The sequence below is a fragment of the Hippichthys cyanospilos genome, chromosome 3, assembly GCF_059441005.1.
Source record: "Hippichthys cyanospilos isolate Australia breed blue-spotted pipefish chromosome 3, RoL_Hcya_1.0, whole genome shotgun sequence".
In the NCBI taxonomy this organism is placed as follows: domain Eukaryota; kingdom Metazoa; phylum Chordata; class Actinopteri; order Syngnathiformes; family Syngnathidae; genus Hippichthys; species Hippichthys cyanospilos.
In genome coordinates, this window is record NC_142371.1 from 22,158,679 (window position 1) to 22,177,038 (window position 18,360).

Below are 18,360 nucleotides of genomic sequence, written 5' to 3' on the forward strand. Positions count from 1 at the left end.
TTATTTTTTGAATTGTGGTTTACGGTCAAATGATCAACACCGTTGTAAAAAAGAAAAAAAAATGCTAACCCAGTTGTTTGAATTGTTATTGCCGAAGCGGAAGCAGGAAATTGCAGTCACTCTTTCAAAGCAAAAGCTTCCTGCTGGATTCTTTGTAGACATTTCGTAACACGATGCACAGGCTCGACAGAAAATGCCAATTGAAAGTCACTTTTATTGATTGTCAATTCATCATATACGGTATATATATAAAAACGAAGTCACAATCACATGAACAGAAACAGGAAACACAAATAACAATATGCATAAATGTACATTTACCTAGTATGTATTTCATAACAGACAACTCATGTTTTCATAATAATACAATGATGATGGGCACAGAGGACTGGACAGGCCAAGCATGTCTTCAGACCAAAACCATGCATATTTATTTTGAGGGGAGTGTTTTTACAATTACGCAAGTAGTGCACTGACTCATAATTGAATTTCTCTTTACAGTGACAGTCATCGTTAACTTGCATAGTATTTCAGAAAAAATATGTATAAAAGAGAAGAATATATACGGTAATAGCATTTTTTTTACCCTGTGGAATGAGACATACACAGCATAAAACGTGAAATAAAAAACAAAGAAACACTTTAGTAGTCAAGGTGAGGAGAAGCTAAAAAGTTTGTTGGGATGACTTCATCGTCTAAAGGACAGATGAAAAGGGGCTTCCTTTCTAACATAGCAAAGTTTTCCTAATTAACCTCAGTGCGTAACATTGGTACCCAGTTGTTGTAAAGAATTATGGGTAATATCCTTTTGTAAAGTCTGGCCAGGAGCAGCCTTTAATAGAGGTGGTTTAAATGTGGCATCCAGGCAGTTTTACCAAACATTTGGAGAATTTAGACGTTCCTCTCCTACGAGTACATCCGTATCATCTCACTCGATAGGAAAAAGAAATTTCCTAGACAAAAAAGAAATTCCGGAGAGGCCCCAAGTGCTTATCATATTTGACTCGGGAGGCACGTGTTGTCAATATGCATCTGCGGATCATAGCGCTGTTTCAATGTCCTTTTCAAACGCCACATTCACGCTGGGCACCGGCTCCTGACTGGGGGGGTGGAGTGACAACAAAAACATTATTAAAGACATCATTCAGGAATCTGTGACATCATCACTGGTAACGTAATCTATATTAAAGGCAGAGTGATAATGTATTTTATTTAGGCCTTTGGTGATTTTTTGAAGACAAAATATTAAATACCTACTAATCAACAATTAGTTGAACATTTATAATGAATAAATTACTAATAATTTTTCAATCGTTTACCCGCAAATACTGTAACAGTGGTAACAATAACTGTATTGTCAAAAAAAGAACAAAACTTCAACAAACAAAAACAGCTCCCAAGATGCATTGTGTAGCACAATGCATTTAATTTAAGTTATAAAGACATTTTTGTCACGTTTGTTGCCAATAATTTATGTATCACATGTAACATTTATGCATTTATGCATCATTTATGTTGCACTATCGCTGTATTTTATTTAAAAAAAAAAAAACTAACTGTGATTTTAGGTTGTGTGTAAAAAAAAAAATTGTTTTGTGTCCACAAAATAATCTTATGATGTATACGGTATATTTTAAGGATACAAGGTTATGGTCTACGTTTGCTGTAAATTGTTAAAATAGTTAAAGGTAAAATGGTAAAAAAATAATTGGCAAATATCAGTCATAATCAGGTCAAATTCCTTTCAATGACATAAAGTAGGCTTATAAATACACAGCAGTTTTTTTAAGATATCGTTTTATTTTACACTAGACATGTGAGTGTACCGTCAAAGAAGGACATCATCAGTGAGCAAGCTGACCTGCTGCTTGGATCAAGAACTTTCTTGGCATCCGCTGTCATGGAGAGAGACTTCCTGAATCCACTTTTACCAATCTCACATGAGATGTTCACCTCAGACGGGTTCTCCCCACTCACACACCATGGTTTCACACTTTTCACGGGGATATCGACGACTTTTGCGTCGAAGGCAGAGTAGCCCGCGGCGCCTTCCTGGGAAATGGGAAAGAAATGTCACAAAGGCTGATTGACTGCAGGTCACATGGTAGTTTATTTACATGGTGAAGTTATGGTGGTGTGGTCTGGTCACATAGTCACATGTTGCGCTCACTTCCTTCTCCCTCTTCTTCTTCTTATCATCATCCTTCTTCTTCTTGCTCTCCGGCATGAGGTCATCCAGCCAGCTCAGCTCTCGCTTGCTGAAGCCGAAGTCGAGAAGCTTCCTGATGAACACCAGCGCCAGAACCTGTGGGGCACAGCGTGAGCTAGCGGTATCATGTCAGCGCGGGACCTGGCCTTTTATCTCACCATCATTGGGAATACGACGGCGATGGCGGAGGTTTTGATGAGCCACAGGGCGATCAGGCAGGACAACTGCACGGCGGTGAAGGCGTGGACCTTCCTCAGCGGCACGTAACGAAGGTAGATAAGATCCGGCTGGTGTTTGGACGCCATGGCGAATAGTTGGATGCGGTCGAAGAGCTGCACAGGACGTTAACAAAAAATCAAAACGAGGGTTCTTCAAAATGCAAACTACAGTTTATATTTATAAAAGCTACTATCATTATTCGGGCAGCAACTAATGATTATTTTGATATTTATTTTAAAAATAAGTAGTCTTTCTTCAAAAATGTGTCATTAACTTAATTTGAAATGAAATATATATGATTAATTGAATGGTTTGGTCCATAAACATGTCAGGAAATAGCCAAAAATGTCAGTGTGACCAGCAGCAACTTGAATTTGAGCATGAGCAAACTGGAGGAGATGCGGTGTTAGCTCTATGCGAGCCAACCTAAGACACGCACCTGAATGCCTTTAAGCGAGGACACGCCCATGTAGAGGAAGACACCATACAGGACGGGCATCGGAATGAACTAAAGACAAGGAAATGAGGGCGTAAAAACGGCCAAGATAGCTGATGCCGACGACGTGCTCCTCACCTTGAGGATGGACGTCATGAAGACAGAGCAGCCCATGAGGAGAAATATCATCAAGCCGGTGACACGTTGCTCCCGGACGCCTAAGAATTTGGGCTGCTCGCCTGGGGCCGCGCACGCCGACTCCAACTTCAGGCTGTTGACATGTGTGATAGAGAGAACGGTCGCCGCCACGAACCACGGCAGGCCCATGATGGAGCACACGGCTATCATCAGTGACACCACCAGCAGGTCCAGATGGTAGCCGCAGCCTTTCTGGAGGAAGCATACACCCATTCCTTTAGCCAGCACTAGCTAGTGCTATTGATTACACCAGTCATTTATGTAACAGGGGTGCATGATTATTTCCATTCTAGATGCAAGGAGTTTGATACTTTATGATGGCTCCATTATGAGCAAATCAGGTTTAAAGTATCTCAAAAATGTGTAGCTTCCAATTGAAATTTTCGAATTAAATGGTGTGTCAGGTAATACCTTGAGCTTGTTTTCCTTCCTGTTGACGATGACAGCAGTGATCTGCTGGTCCATGAAGATTAGGATGGTGCAGAGCAGCGCGGGAACGCCGGCGGCCAGAAGCGACCACCAGGGGTTGGGACCCAGTGGCGAGATGAGCCAACCACGATTGGCAGAGGTGGGCTGACACATATCATAGCTTGTATTAGACATAAAAACTAAAGCTAAATGAAAAACTGCGTTCGACTTTGAACTGTCAAATATGGAAGAGTATCTGCCTCATCACCAGTCACTTCACCACACGCAAACATGCACCTGAAAAACCCTGCACGGTGCAGGAAAGCTACTAAATACATAATATTTTGCACTTCCTCATATGTATACAGTTTTTCCCACTCAATCTACTCTGTAATATCCTCACAGTGTAAGTCTATTCATTTAGAGGTTCATTATTACTGCCCTTATTGCGCTATTACTTATTATTATTATTATTTTTTTGCCTACTTTATTATTTGCTCGATGATGGAATGTAGTCTGCTCGGGGAAGTTAACAGAATAAGAATTTCATTGTGTGGTATTACTATGACACTAAAACACTTGAATTTTGAAGAAGAATTGGGGCCAGTTAAGAAGAAAAACTGAAGAATTCTGACTATTTTCAGAATTCTGATATCAAAGGACCATTACAGTAAATAAGTCAGACAATCTGTCTTTAAAACCAGTCAGATGTGTCAGTATTTTGACTTTAAAGTAAGAATTCTGACTGTAAATTCAAAGTTCAGAATTCTGATTTTAAAATGAGAATCCTGGTTTCATTCAATGAATTCTCGCAAATTAGAAAATTCTTAATTGTGATTTCAATCTCATAATTCTGACTTTTAAGTCAGCATTTTGGCATTAAATTCAGAACTCTGACTTTGAAGTCAAATCTTAGAAGTTTGAGTATGAAGTCAGAATTCTGACTTTATTCTCACTTCTCAGAATTCTAATTTTAAAGTCAGATTTTTTACTTTAAAACTGAAAAGTCAAAATCCTGGAAGCCCGTTTTTCTTCTTCACTTACCCTAATCCTCTTCAGTAGTAAAACCAACCAAAAAAAAAAAAAAAAAACAACTTTTATAGTCAGCAATTTTGTCTTACTTGGAAGCGGTCTGGGACACTGAGCTTTGGAGACGGAATCCCCACCAGATAGTCTAGCAACACCATTAACATGATGCTCAAGAAGATGGCGAAGTCACTGATGGTCGCTCTCACCTGCACATTAAAAACATTCAACTTTTTGTTTATGCCTGTATACTGTAAATTGTCAGTCATAAAGTCATGGAACTACATTTGAAGCAGAAACTCCAGAAAGTAGATCATGTAACATCATCTGTTTAAATTCTGCCTCATCTGTTGAAGAATTGCGTCAGTAATAATAATTTCCATCCATAAAGAAAAAAATACAAAAATAAAGGCATACTACATTGCTAATGCAAAATACAGTAGTCACTTTAACACAGTTTTCTAATAAATTGTGTCATGTTCACATCAATTAGCTCTTAATCCGAAAAGAGAACATACTGTTTGAGTCATGGCATTGTGAAGCTATAAATCAGATTTGCTCATACCTGCAGAAACCTTGTTCAAATGTCACGTACCCTTCAAGTACACTCATTTCAGAACCATTGCTGTAGAAGACAGGAAGTGAAACCTACCCTGGTAGGAAAGAATCTCTTATTCTTAAAGTCTTTGAGGTATGTGGACAATAAGAATGTTGTGAAGAACAGGATGATGGACCAGAAAAGGACATCAGGGACAAAGGGACCGTCGTGACCGCAAGCTGAGCCCACAAACTCACCATGCAAAGTCTGACAGCGCTGCAAGAGAAAGAGATGCTCGACTTGAATTCTCCTCATCTTCACAATTCTGTATCGAGTGCACATAGGAGATATTCCAGATTTGCATCACCTTCACACTTAGCTGCTCCCACGGAATGCTCGCCGAAGAGTTGTAGCCCCAGTGCTCCCAAATCTGCCGCATTTCAGCGGAAGCATTTGTGGGTAGAGAACATTCACACCTGCAGAATAAGCACAAAAAGCCAAGTTGAAAAGGGTTAAATGCAGTGTTACAGGATTTTTTTTTTTTTTTATAATCAATCATTTGATATCTGTTTTAGGTCATTCACAGTCAGCCCAATAGATCTTTGACGTCTATAGCGGTCTTTGGTAGTGAATGAGTTAAAGGACACGTTAGGGCGCACTAGTAGAACATGTGGGAAAAAAACTTGAAATATTGAAATCAATAAATCGCCCTAGCATAGGTAGGAACTTGTTGAGTTCTGACTTACATGTAGAAGGTCAGATTGTCCAGGTTGTTAGCATTGTTGATCGGGTAGACGTGTCCCAGGTGCAGCAACTTCTCCAAGGCCTCATAGATGAAGATGAAGCAGATGAGGGCGGCAAAGGCCTCCTCGGTGAAGCGCGTGATATAGCAGACTAGCGTGCTGGCGTCGGTGGCCACCAGCAGCAGGCACATGAAGGCAGTCCACAGCCCGATGCTGGTCCGCAGAGACAGGTAGCACAGGCCGTAATCACTGAGGGAATACATTTCAAACAACGTTTTTTTTTTAAATCCATTCACTGCCATTGATGGCTAAAGACATTGAAGCAGTGCTGAAGTGCTGGAAATTGACCTTGGTCTCAAGACCACTTTTTGAGGGTCTCTGTCTCATTTTGGGATTGAAGGAACCGAAGCCCGTTTCATGCTGTGCTTAGTGAGCAGTTTGCCACTGCCAAACCCAAAAATGACATAAGTGGTGAGGGTTTCTCACAAAAGAGATTAGACTATTTCCCATTGAGCCATTAGTAAAGGATGTCCTTGTCTGCAGCTAAAATAAGCAAAAACATGAATGACTTAAAGTTCATTGGCCAAGTCTGTTGCTTTTAGATCGATGACCCTAACCTTCACATCCAAGGTCTTCATCCTACAGCAACCAATAGCAGATTTCTGATTAGCTGGACCCTGACCTAATCAATACTTGCCATGCGATGTTCTAAAGGCATTTTGTGTATACGTTGTTACAACAACTGATATGATCAGAAATGTCCATCTCTTATCAAAGTCAATATTGACGGGTCAAACACTGGTGCAAAGACCGCAGCCCGTCTCCCTACAAAAGTCAGCGACGCCACCGTATCATCGCCGGTTCGCCATCATGTTTGTACGTGTCGCACTTGGGCTGTTGTTAATGGTGGTGGTGGCACAGTGCGGCCCGGCTCTGCCGGTGGACCGCCGGGCCGAGCTGGACAGCATCAGGGTGGCTGTGGAGGACCTGAAGGCCGAAAGACGAGGTGACGCTGACACTAACCCACTGGTAACTACCTAGTCTACACATGATTAATGTGACTTGTCTGTCTCTGGAAACAGCCATGATGCACCGTCTAGAGAGGGCTGAGAAGGAACTGAACACAGTCCGAGGTGAGCCTGGTTCTAGAATTTAGCTTTAAAGAAAAAAATAAATAAATCAGCCTCTGAATTGGAAATGTTTTCACAACTAATTCTAATCTCAACCCTTAACGTATAATTTGGAGTTTGGCTCTCAAAAAGTAAATACCTCAGTGAGAGACAATTACTTTTTTTTATATGTGCTAAAACATTCTCACACACAAATGTTGTTTGGTTCTTTTTGGGGGGCAACTCATTTTTAAATATTTTGAGGGGGTTCTCATTTTGCTTTTTTTTTAAGAATAGAACATTGCCCTTATGTCATTATAAAGCAGGTATACAACAAAATTGGAACCCAGCATCCAGTTACATCAAATGGAATGAGGAATCTGATTTGGAATTAGGAATCTGACTTGGAATATTCCATTCCCGATTCACGATTTGGAATGCGCTATGGTGCAAACTAATTTCCCACCATACCCTTATCCTAACCATTCCAAATAAACTCAAATTTAAATGCTAATATCGACAGAAACTCCAAAGATCGCCTTTGCTGCCTCTTTGGGGGGAAACGGCGCCCAGAAGACGACATCCGGAAACAGAGATCTGATCTACAGAGATGTCCTGACCAACATCGGCGGGGCTTACAACGCTCAAACAGGTGAGTCCGCACAATCACCGTCATGAGACGCTGTGGTGATTAACTACCCTGCCCACATCCTCCAGGCGAGTTCACCGCACCCATTCGCGGCGTCTACTACATCCGCTTCACCGCCAACGCGCCCACCGACTTCCCCATGAGCGCCGTGATGTACAAGAACGGCGCTGAGATCCAGCTCATCGCCCACGAGCAGACATCCGGTGAAGGCAGTGACACGGCGTCCAATGGCGCCGCCCTACTGCTGGAGAAGGGTGACAAACTGAAGATGGTGCTCTGGCATAACACGCAGATTTGGGACAACAGCAACCACCACAGCACCTTTAGCGGATTCCTGGTTTTCCCACTGTATGAAATGCCCCTTGAACATTTATTCATCAATATTGTTGATTTCCAGTTCAAAAAGCTCCATATCTGTTGCTTTTTCAGGATGAAGCGCCAAAGGAGTTTGACCTCGAGTCCGAGATGAAAAGCCTCCAGGCTTCAATGACACAGCTCCAAACAGAAAACACAGGTATTTTTTTTTCTTTCTTGACTTTCTTTTAAAGTGGAACTAATCATGATGTGTTGGCAGAACTCAAGGAACGAATGGAAAGCACCGAGACGGAGCTGAGGAATATGAGAAGTCAGTCTTGAATTCTAATTGTGCTGTATGAAAACGATCCCCGAATGACTCAAAAGCTTTGGTCACTTTGTTGTAGATGTGCCAAAGGTGGCATTTGCAGCATCTCTAGGCGGTAACGGCCTCCAGAAGACATCCTCCGGAATGAAGAAGCTCCTCTTCAAGGATGTTCTTACCAACGTTGGTGAGGCATACAATCCTGACACAGGTCAGTGGACATCTTACACTTTCTTCTTCATGACAGTTGTCTAAACTCCAGCATTTGTTCCATGAAATTGGAACAGTTGTTTCAACAGTTGTTATTACTGTAGTTGCTTTGTTTTGTGTTTGTTCTCCATCTTGTCCCAAGAAACTTGATCATTTTACGAACGTAGTGCTTTGCCATCATCTTGTGGCATTTGGGGCTAAGTTTGGATAGTTTGGACCCTTTTGGTACCACTGAACTATGTTGAGGAGTTTTATTCGATTATGTGGCATCTCAATTTTAAGAAACTATGTGCAAGGTACATGAGGAGTAACACTTAGAGAAAAGTTGTACACATACACTATTTTGTGGCAATTTGGTGGCAGCGAACAATTGTATGTTGAAGAGAGTTGAAGAACGATTTTTACACAAAAAAAGTAATTCTTTGCCACCATCATGGCTCACCATGTTGCTAAGAAACGATTTTGAAGTGAATTGAGTTTGAATTTCACCAAAGTAGTGAGCTCTCACCATTTTGTAGCATTTTGGTGCCGGCGTACAATGTTGAAGATAGTTGAGGAGCTTCCCTTAGACAAAAGTACTACTTTTCCTCTCTCATGTGGTATGTCAGTGCTAAGAAACTAAGTTGAAATGAGTTTAAGCACTTCTGCTAGACAAACGTAGGACTTTGTCACCATCTTATGGCCTCATGGTGCAAAAAAAAAAAAAAAATTAAGTGCGTGGAGAGGCTTCTCTGTAGGCAGTTCTAGACATTTTTTTCCTGTGAACGATTCTTCTTACTTGTTTACTTTCCCCAGGTTATTTCACGGCACCTGTGCGCGGCGTCTACTACATCCGCTTCACCGCCAACGCGCCCACCAATTTCGACATGAGCGCAGTGCTATATAAGAACGACGCCGGGGTGCAGCTCATTGCCCATGAGCAAAAGTCAGGCGAGGGCAGTGACACAGCATCCAATGGCGCCACCTTGCTGCTGGAGAAGGGTGACAAGCTCTCACTGCATCTGTGGCACAACACTCAGATCTGGGACAATAGCAACCACCACAGCACCTTCAGCGGATTCCTGCTTTTCCCCCAGTGAGCGTCACGCCAAGCTTCCTTAGTGGACTCATTAAATAGGCAATAAAAATCCGTAAAAGGTGATCTCCTGTGTTTGGTTTTGAACTCCTTGTTGTGGGAAGGCAATAGAGCAGCGGCTTTCAAATGGCGGTACGAGTACTGTAGCATACATCAAGGCACTTCATGTATGTGAGGTTCTGCAGGTATCGGAAAATCTAATTTTAATGCCTTTTAATGAGATGAGTTGATGCCAAATTGAGAGCACATTAATTGGAACATGAAGCCACTTGTTGCTAAATTCTGTGTTCGTGACGCCTTACAAATGGTTATGAACTACTGCTTCAGAGGATATTATTATTACTATAATAATTATTATTATTACTATTATCCTGCCACAAAGATCCTACAACGTGTTTGGTGTACTTACTTCCAATTAGTAGTAAGAGTAATTTCTAATAGCATGAGAGCTCCCCTTACAGATATGGAGGGCGCTTAGCTACACTACAAACAACCAACTGGCCAGTGGACAGCAAATATGTGAACAGGGTTTACATTATTTTTAGCACCTCCAGTTTATGGCATCACAAACGATCTCCAGTGGGAGACAGTGAGTAAACTCAACTCACTTTCCAAAATGTCACAGAGGCCCTACTCACCAACAGAACTTGAAGAGGATCTTCTCAAAGACCAGGACAGGCCCGGTGCTGCCCAGAATGGTGAGAGGCTGACCCGCAAACAAAGAGTAGGTCACGCCCGTCAGGGATGCCCCAAACAGAGATTCAATGGCACTCTGTGACAAACAAGACACAAAGGATGTCATTGCGGGCTTCTCCATACGAAAATCCTTATATAGCTTCTCCTAAAGACAGACAGACTGTCTGTGGTTCTTACTATGTTTCCCTGGGTGGCTTCTCCCAGGAGGCCGCCGAAGGTGATGACGGGTGACATACAGGCACAGTAGAGGAAGAGGATGGATGCCAAACACTGTAGGCTGAAAGCATCTGACAAGTCACTGAGCAGAAAGGGCGCTTTTCTCCGGATGTCCTTGACCAGACCGCCAAATAGTCTGGCGCACACATACATATAGGAAACCATTTAATGAATGAATTTTTTGAAGATAAAAGCTGAAACTAATTTCCATAGAAGCTGTGGCTAACAGAGCTAGGCGCTAACCTTCCCGTCCTCTGCAGCTCTGGGCCAACGTCATGCTCTGCCCTTGTGATGCCATCAGGGTTGTGGATGGAACCATTTGGGGCAGAGGGAATTTTCCGCTTCTCCTACAAAGTCAATGTTAGCATTGTTAGCTTTAGCAATTTACCTACCAGCCCGTTAACCTACCTGAAAACCTTAATTTAAAAGCCTAACATTGTTCACCATTATTGTTAGCATTAGCATTTAGCCTGCGCGTCAACAAACTTGAGAGGGGACATTCTTGGGTGGTTCAATGCGGATGCTGGGGTCCCACTCGCCCGGCGGAAGCACTGTCACTTGGTCCAGGAACTCGTCGAGTCCTGACAGCAGGTCTTTGCGGTTCTTGGCCTTGTAGGCCACGTCGTGGAAGACCTTGGACAGAACCACAGAAACGTTTTGTTAATGGCTGTTTCTAACTCACGTGAGCTTCTAACCTTGCACCTCGTCTGTCATGAGCGTGGCCATGGAGCGTCCGATCTCATGGTACTGCGGACCTTTTCCGAATGGACCAAGCAGAAGGAAGAGGAACCTGATTGGCAAAAGTGGGTAGTCACATATGCTGCATTACTTCAGGTTTTAGCTAAAAGGCTCAACTTGAAATTAGGATTTTCTCTTAAAAATTAAAAAAAATGGTCAGCTAAAAGGCTAAAAGGCTCAACTTGAAATTAGGATTTTCTCTTAAAAATGAACAAAAAATGGTCAAATTAGGTGTTTCAAGTCTAAGTCAGGTAAAAATGTTTTTCAACAAGCAACTTGAGTCAAGTCATGTTATATTTCACAAGGAATGAGAGCGAGCTCACCTTGTGGGCACGGGCACTTGGGTGAGTCCGGAAAGGAGAACAGCGGGCGCCAGGCGAACGAAGGCAACAATGGGCTTTTCCAAGAAGTCCACTTCCCCCACCAGCACGTTGGAGGCTTCGGCACCGGGAGGAATCTTCCTCATGAAATTCATGTCCACCTGAAGCGTACAAAACGAGTGCCAATTTTTACTTTTATAATTTACGATCAGTATTACATTTAAGCAAATAGGGTTTGACTATGTTTCTGCAATGTAATGCTTTTAAGTGCCGTGACATGAACAGTACAGTAGAATACAATAGAGATTTATTTTCGAATTAAGAGCAAATTAACTGGAACATTAAACAATTTATTGGCAAATTTTAATATAGTGAGCTGTTTTTTTTTTGGGGGGGGGGGCAGAATCAAACGAGATGATGTTACACAATCTATTGTATTTTTTTTTTAAGTTGTTGAATACGATATGTCTAGGTGTGCCACTACAAAGTTTTTTCATTATGACATGGATGGCACAGTACTCATACAGTAAATGCATTGTCAAAACGTTTATATTCATTATTTTAACTATCAAATCTTAGGAAAAAGCAGATAAACGAATACAAATAATATTACAGCGGAATAAAGCTTTTAGATAAAAGTAGTGTTTTGCCTTCCTGTGTTATCTCTGTGGCATTTATAGATAATTATGAAACTTACTTGTCATGTCAATCCCTGACTGATTTTTTTGGGGGTTGCTGTAAACGCAAAACTGTGATTCACCTTGCTGAAGTCCACCGCGCTGTTGTCACGACTACAACCGTTGGCGCCACCTTCCACCCCCTTATTGATATCTAGGTTCCCGGGTGCTGACTGAGGGGTCGCCAGAAGACCTGCTGGAGCAGTAAGAAGTTTCACATCACATTATGTGGCTATCATTTCATTGCAGCTACTTCCTGTTTATTGAGGACCTGAAAGTAGACATTGTTATGGAACATTAACCATTAACATAAGTATAGTGATCGCCTAATTTCACAGTTTTGTTTAGGTTTTTGCAGTATATAAACCAAATCAGAATGTGACTTTAGTGGAGTACCACTTTGTGCCACACAGGGCAGCACTGAGGTCAACTGGAAGAAATGCAGTTTAAAAGTAAAAATAGAAGCAAAGTCTACCAACATCTCATTTTTGTTAGGCCGTCTATGGCATTTCATATCTTAAGTTAGCATTACGCTAATACATTTTTGTGTTGATAGGGTTTGCTTAATCATGGTGTTTAAATGGTGTAATGTTTAATTCTGTTTTGTATAATTGGTCGTTTTTACGGCAAACTACGTGTGACAATAAAATAGCGTGAAGTAAGCAGACTTTGCCTCTAATTTGGAGAGTTTCTAATTTCCTCAAAGTGATGTTATACAGCTGTCTTTTGACACATTGTGAGTAAGTAAAGGCACTACAAAATACTTTAAAATGAAAATTTATGGTTAGTCATGTGGGAAAAGACTAAAATATATATTTTTTAAAGTTTTCATAACATATCATGGTGGCGATTTCTACTTAACGCAGTTTGAAACTGAAGCAGATCCCAATGCAATAAAAAGGTTGATTAACTGTAATATGAAAATAAGCCACTGACCATTGTGTTCCAGCAGATGAGGGTCAGAATACTTCTTGCCCATGTCAGCGAGGGATCGCACCAGCGGGATGCGCTTGCTCAGCCTCTTCTCGTTTTGATGGTGGTGACGCTTCAAAATGGCTTCCCTCACTTTGTCTCGGACCTGCTTGTCCAGCTGACCGGATGCCAGCATGCTGTCAATCACCAAGTCTGAAAAACATCACATGATGTTACTCAAACGTTTTACCCAGCAGAGTATAAATACTTCTTCATTGTATTTAAGTGCATTTTTCAGGTGTCTATAATTTACTTGAGTAGTGTCAATACTCCCTAGTTTTGGCAATGCACAGATTGTATTTACCGGTACTTATTTATTTTTTACTTAAAGGAAAAGTCAAGCCAACACAGCCCCACAAATCTGCACACAACATTCTGGTGAATATTGCAACTTTGGAATATAAATTAAGCAGCAAAATCTGCCCGTTTTTGCCATCTCAATGGGCAACCATTTTGCTGTCGACTAAAAATGACATTACTTTTGTTCAGAACTCAGGTATCTACCAATCACGACTCAGCTTGTGAAAATCACATGACCTAACTCAGGAAACAGGTGAGCTGTGAGCTGTGGCCTTGTGGAATTGTTGTCATTTATTTTTAGGTGCCAGTTAGCGACAAAAAAGACGGAGAACAAAAATGGTGCCTTTTGCTACTTGATTTATATTTCCCAACACAATATTAATCAGAATTCCGTGACTAGTGAGAGCAGCATAGACCATATTTTTAAAAAGATTTTTCGAGGGGTTGTTTTCTACTTTAAAATGTTTTTCCCCATTTAATTTCTGCGGATTTTGCTCCAGAGCGCCTCATTGTCTCACATGACTGCATGCACATTACGTGAAAAAAAATTGAAAGAGCAAAATGAGAGAAAAGAAAAGTCTGCTTTGCCAGCAAGCGTATGGACCAGGAAGTCAAAACCAGGACTTCTGTCTGGCATTGCTGATTTAGAGTGCCTCGTTGTCAGCCATAACTGTGCGCATAAACGTTTCCCAGTCATTTTTAACATTTTTATGTCTATTTAAGTCTGTGTGAGGACTTTTTGCACTTATACACATGGGTGTCCTTACCCGCGATCTGCTCGATGCTGGTGGCACGCATGTCAAGTATCACAGTTCCCTTCATGATGCATGAGCGCAGCTCAAACAGGCTGTGCAGCGATAAGGTGGCTACGTAAGGTTTACTCCAACGCTCGCCGCCGTCCTCCACATCCTCCTCAAATTTCAACCACCTGCCAAGACACATGAGACAAAGCTGCACCACATGAGAAGTCTTTTCAAGGCGGCGATAGAAAGCAGCGTCACGGCGTCCTCGCCTGGCCGTCTCCTTCCACTCCAACACTTCTCCGTCCTTAAAAGCAAGCTCGTCCAGCTCGGTGAAGAGTTGGTGAGGGACATGTTCCTCGTCGTCGTCCTCCATGCCCAAGATGAACTGTACCCTCTGTGAAGGCGTGTCTGGAAGGGCAGAATGGTGGGCCGGGCAATTATGCCATTTTCTATATTGCTAATTAGAATTATTTTCAAACGTAATCTTTTAAAATTTTTCCCTCATATATATATATATATATATATATATATATATATATATATATATATATATATATATATATATATATATATATATATATATATATATATATATATATATATATGTTAAAATCAGTGATGTTATGAATTATTTAATGACCAAATATTCCATTCATTATTTTTGACGCTTTTATAATGGGGACCATTTCTCATCCCAAGAGATTATAGTTGTGCATATTTTAAGAACGCTTCCATTGCTCCGAAAATAATAATGCATGAACATAATTGATTTTATGAATTATTGACCTACCAAAGGCCCTACAATGATCTCAATTATTCCACTTGGAAACATAGTGGGGAGAAATAATACATATTTTGTTTTCATGCCTTGAAAAAAAAAACTTTTTTAATTAAAAAAAAAGCATAGAAAATATATAATAACAAAACATTGCAAACTTTATTTCTATAGTTAGACAGGATGTTATTGAAAACATTTGATATATTGGAAAAAAATGTTTTATTTGTTTTAAAAGAATCATAATGGTGATCATTTAAGTTAAGCTTGTTTGGTATTAGAATAAGACATAAAAAACGGGACAGAACTTGTTCTGCTTTTCTATTAGTGAAGGAGGAAATAATTCTGTAAAGTACAATTTTTTTGTGTAAGGGTAAAAAAAAAAATGTCACCCAGGCCTACCATAAGAAGGTGACTCGCAGGCGTCTTCATGTGGGAGATCTTGTCTCCGCCGCTCGTGTCTGTGTCCTCTGTGACGATGGCGGCGTCGGTTCTGTCGGCCCAAAGGGACATGTATGCCGACGTACAGCTCTCTGTGACCTGTCCATCAAACATGGCTGACATGTCAAAATGAAATCCTTCATGAGAACATAAATGTCAAATACTCACTCTCCAGTTCCTCCACCTCAAAGTTGGTGTAAAGAGTGGAGCTTGTGTTTCCTCGATCCAGCACTGCTTCCTCTTCCTGCAACATGTACACACACACACGAAAAAAAAAAAAAAAACACATTCAAAACTTACACAATCCTGAAATACTATGTTTAATTAATGTCCGATAGTTTTTTTTTAAACAGGCTTTCTATAAAACTGGTCCAAAAACATTTGAGTACTTCTTGTGTGAATGGTGGACAACACACTGATGGCTGAATTGGAGGAACTCATAAACAAAAGCAGTGGTCCGAAAGAGAAGAAAAGCAACATCCGTCATGGTGTGTGGTTATCATGGCATCACCATGGCAACCACCTCAGCTGACACACTTCAAAGCCGGAGCTGAGACAATCCGTGACGAGACGGATGGGATGTCAGGAACTTGTGAGGAACGTTGCACTCTTTTTTGGCCTCTTTAACAATACGCACGGGAGGGTGCTGTAATCACCCAACCCACTGCACACCACATCAGAGACCACCTTGATGACATCAGGAACTCAACAGGGGACGCTAAAACAACCAAACTTGTACACACTGCACTGCACAACGTGTGCGTGTGAACAACCAAAATGTCAAACACACGATTTTTGGAGTACTATTCAACAGTAGTGGAAACTAGTAATGAAGTGTGAATACTTCCTTAAAGCGCATAAAGGGGAAGCAAAGGCCAACATTTTCTTTACAATAATATGTTCTATGCAGCCCCAATCGTCTAAAAAACATTTAATTTAATTTAACAATTTTGACTCTTGCTTTTGCTCAGAGCCCAAGGTAACAACTAATCAGGGATCATCTCGTGAAGGTCAAATGACCTAACTAAGAAAACAAGCAAGCCGTGATTGATTGTTGCCTGAAACCAGAGCAAATGTGATGTTATTTTCAGGTGACAGCCAGTGACAAATTGGAAGCCTCCTGAGATAGAAAAAAAAAAGGTTAATTTTGCTGCCTATAAAACATTCTACAAACGCATTATTAATCAGAATGTTATGTTTAGGCTGCATAGAACATATTATTGTAAAGAAAACGTCTGGATTCATTTGACATTTAAGAGTTTACTAAACTAAAAGTGTTTCAGCAATTTGCAACTGAGATACACAAAGATCACAACTCAGCTTGTGAACGCAACATGAGTAAAAGGAGAAAACAGATGAGCAAGTATTGGACATCTGAGCAACTGTGATGTCATTTTCAGTTGACAACAATTGAGGGGGAAATGGCGTTTTTGTGATAACAGGTCCATTTTGTTGCTTAATTCATAGTCTTAAAACAATATTTATTAGAATGAGATGTTTAAACTACCGGGAGCATATGGACCATATTATTGTGAATACTTTACTTGACAGGTGCCTTTTGTTGCTTAATTCATAGTCTTAAAACAATATTTATTAGAATGAGATGTTTAAACTACCGGGAGCATATGGACAATATTATTGTGAATACTTTACTTGACGTGACCCCCTTTAAAGTCTAAGTTCGCTTCCCACCAAAGTCCATTAAATAATTTCATGTTTTAAGGTCTTGAACAGAAGTAAAGAGCAAGTGATGCGAATGACGTATCCGTGACAACACAGTGCCGTAAAGGTAACTGTCGTGCAAGCCGAATGTAAGGAGGGCACATATAGATATAGTGTACATCCATACTAAACGCACCGATGTGAAACCGGAGCCGTTTTTGGAAGTTTTTAAAAGGTGCACTTTTCATGTGAGACTTCGGAAATACAAAGATGCGCGCGAGCAGACTTCACTTCCTGGAAGGAACGACAATTTGAATTTCAGTAAAGACTCCCGTTGTTGTTGGTTAAAGTTGACTATACAAGTATTTCTTAACAGGCATTCTTCAGTTTGTTAACATAAACATCTGCGAGGTTTTAGCAATGAACACTTGAGTGCGAGTGTCGTCGTGTTCGGCGCATCTTCGACGTGATGAGAACAGTTAGCCACCGGCGGGCTAGCCAAAAAAGTAACAACAACGATGAACTCACAGATGTCAGAAGCGGCTTCATCTGCTCGCTTACGTCTTGTGCCATTTTCAAATTCCACTTTTGGGACGTTCAAAGATGATATAAAGAAAGGTCCACACGTTCTTCCTTCTCTCCTCCGCTGGCTCATTAAACTCTAGTGTTTCATCGCCAGCTTCGGGAAACGCCCCCTGGCTCGAATGTCAACCGTCTACACACAGAACAGAAAGCAGCGAAATGGTTTCACAGATTCTGAGAAAGATGAAGCTGCAAATTAAATAACTGAGCCGTAAATCAATTTTATGGAGCGTGTTTTGCTCAGCAGGGTTCAAGGTTGAATAAAAGGCAAAATAAAAACGTAACACAATAATGACAAATATCTCAAACTAAAACAATGGCTAAGAATAGAAACTGCAACACTTGCACCAAAAATAGAATTTCAAGCTGTAACAAAACTCAAAACGAAATTAAAGTTAACTGCAATACCACTAAAAAAAAAAAGACTTAAAAGAGTTTTGCGACATACCTGTCTGATTTATTAAACTACATTTGTAGTGAAATCTGCAGGCATATAAAAAATAGATCGTGTAACGTGTTTATTTTCTTACTGAAAAATAGTGTTACTGATAACTGTGCATCCACACAAGACTTACAAAAATAAAGTGATTTGTAAAGTAGTCACTAAAACACCATTTGGCAATAAGGCGCTTCCTGTTCCAATCAATTTGCTCTAAATTTGAAAAGAAAACAAACTATTCCTGTCACTGCATTAAAAAGGATTGCGTTAGATTTACTGATACGAAATGCATCCTCAAATGCCCTCAGGTACCCAGTGGGGCACTTATGCCCCGATTTGCAAAGACAAATAATCGACTTG

General features: G+C 40.8%; 2 protein-coding genes across 5 annotated transcripts; one reads left to right on the top strand and one right to left on the bottom strand.

Annotated features, from left to right (window-relative positions):
- Positions 1-194: 194 nt before the first annotated feature.
- Positions 195-17,654, bottom strand: LOC148426298 (sodium bicarbonate cotransporter 3-like). 4 transcript variants are annotated; one of them, XR_015865048.1, is made up of 24 exons: positions 17,508-17,654; positions 15,486-15,561; positions 15,279-15,416; positions 14,371-14,509; positions 14,126-14,286; positions 13,023-13,211; positions 12,170-12,282; positions 11,413-11,570; positions 11,054-11,141; positions 10,838-10,984; positions 10,595-10,698; positions 10,313-10,487; positions 10,078-10,211; positions 5,781-6,026; positions 5,402-5,510; positions 5,149-5,310; positions 4,592-4,705; positions 3,474-3,635; positions 3,003-3,254; positions 2,868-2,936; positions 2,368-2,541; positions 2,118-2,305; positions 1,862-2,052; positions 195-1,100 (listed from the first exon to the last, which is right to left on the bottom strand). XR_015865048.1 is itself a non-coding variant. In XM_088410280.1 (24 exons), the coding sequence occupies exons 1-24, from the start codon at positions 17,550-17,552 to the stop codon at positions 1,040-1,042; spliced, it is 3,339 nt and encodes a 1,112-aa protein (XP_088266406.1). In that variant the 5' UTR covers positions 17,553-17,654; the 3' UTR covers positions 195-1,039. The 4 variants fall into 4 exon arrangements, 3 of the variants coding, with proteins under 3 accessions (XP_088266406.1, XP_088266405.1, XP_088266408.1); XM_088410280.1 differs by having other exon boundaries at positions 2,171-2,305; positions 12,170-12,279; XM_088410279.1 differs by having other exon boundaries at positions 2,171-2,305.
- LOC148426299 (complement C1q tumor necrosis factor-related protein 4-like) lies at positions 6,615-9,505 on the top strand. Its single transcript, XM_088410288.1, has 8 exons — positions 6,615-6,783; positions 6,860-6,910; positions 7,410-7,538; positions 7,604-7,920; positions 7,965-8,049; positions 8,110-8,160; positions 8,237-8,365; positions 9,160-9,505. Exons 1-8 carry the CDS (start codon positions 6,648-6,650, stop codon positions 9,441-9,443), a joined length of 1,182 nt encoding a protein of 393 aa, XP_088266414.1. The 5' UTR covers positions 6,615-6,647; the 3' UTR covers positions 9,444-9,505.
- Positions 17,655-18,360: the final 706 nt, after the last annotated feature.

Coding starts and splice junctions, on each gene's coding strand:
- LOC148426298 (XM_088410279.1), bottom strand. CDS start 17,552: ATGGCACAAGACGTAAGCGAGCAGATGAAGCCGCTTCTGACATCT. Junction 15,562..17,507: donor TGAAGCCGCTTCTGACATCT/GTGAGTTCATCG, acceptor TACATGTTGCAG/GAAGAGGAAGCAGTGCTGGA. Junction 3,636..4,591: donor GTGTCCCAGACCGCTTCCAA/GTAAGACAAAAT, acceptor GATATGTGTCAG/CCCACCTCTGCCAATCGTGG.
- LOC148426299 (XM_088410288.1), top strand. CDS start 6,648: ATGTTTGTACGTGTCGCACTTGGGCTGTTGTTAATGGTGGTGGTGGCA. Junction 7,539..7,603: donor GGCTTACAACGCTCAAACAG/GTGAGTCCGCAC, acceptor CACATCCTCCAG/GCGAGTTCACCGCACCCATT. Junction 8,161..8,236: donor GGAGCTGAGGAATATGAGAA/GTCAGTCTTGAA, acceptor ACTTTGTTGTAG/ATGTGCCAAAGGTGGCATTT.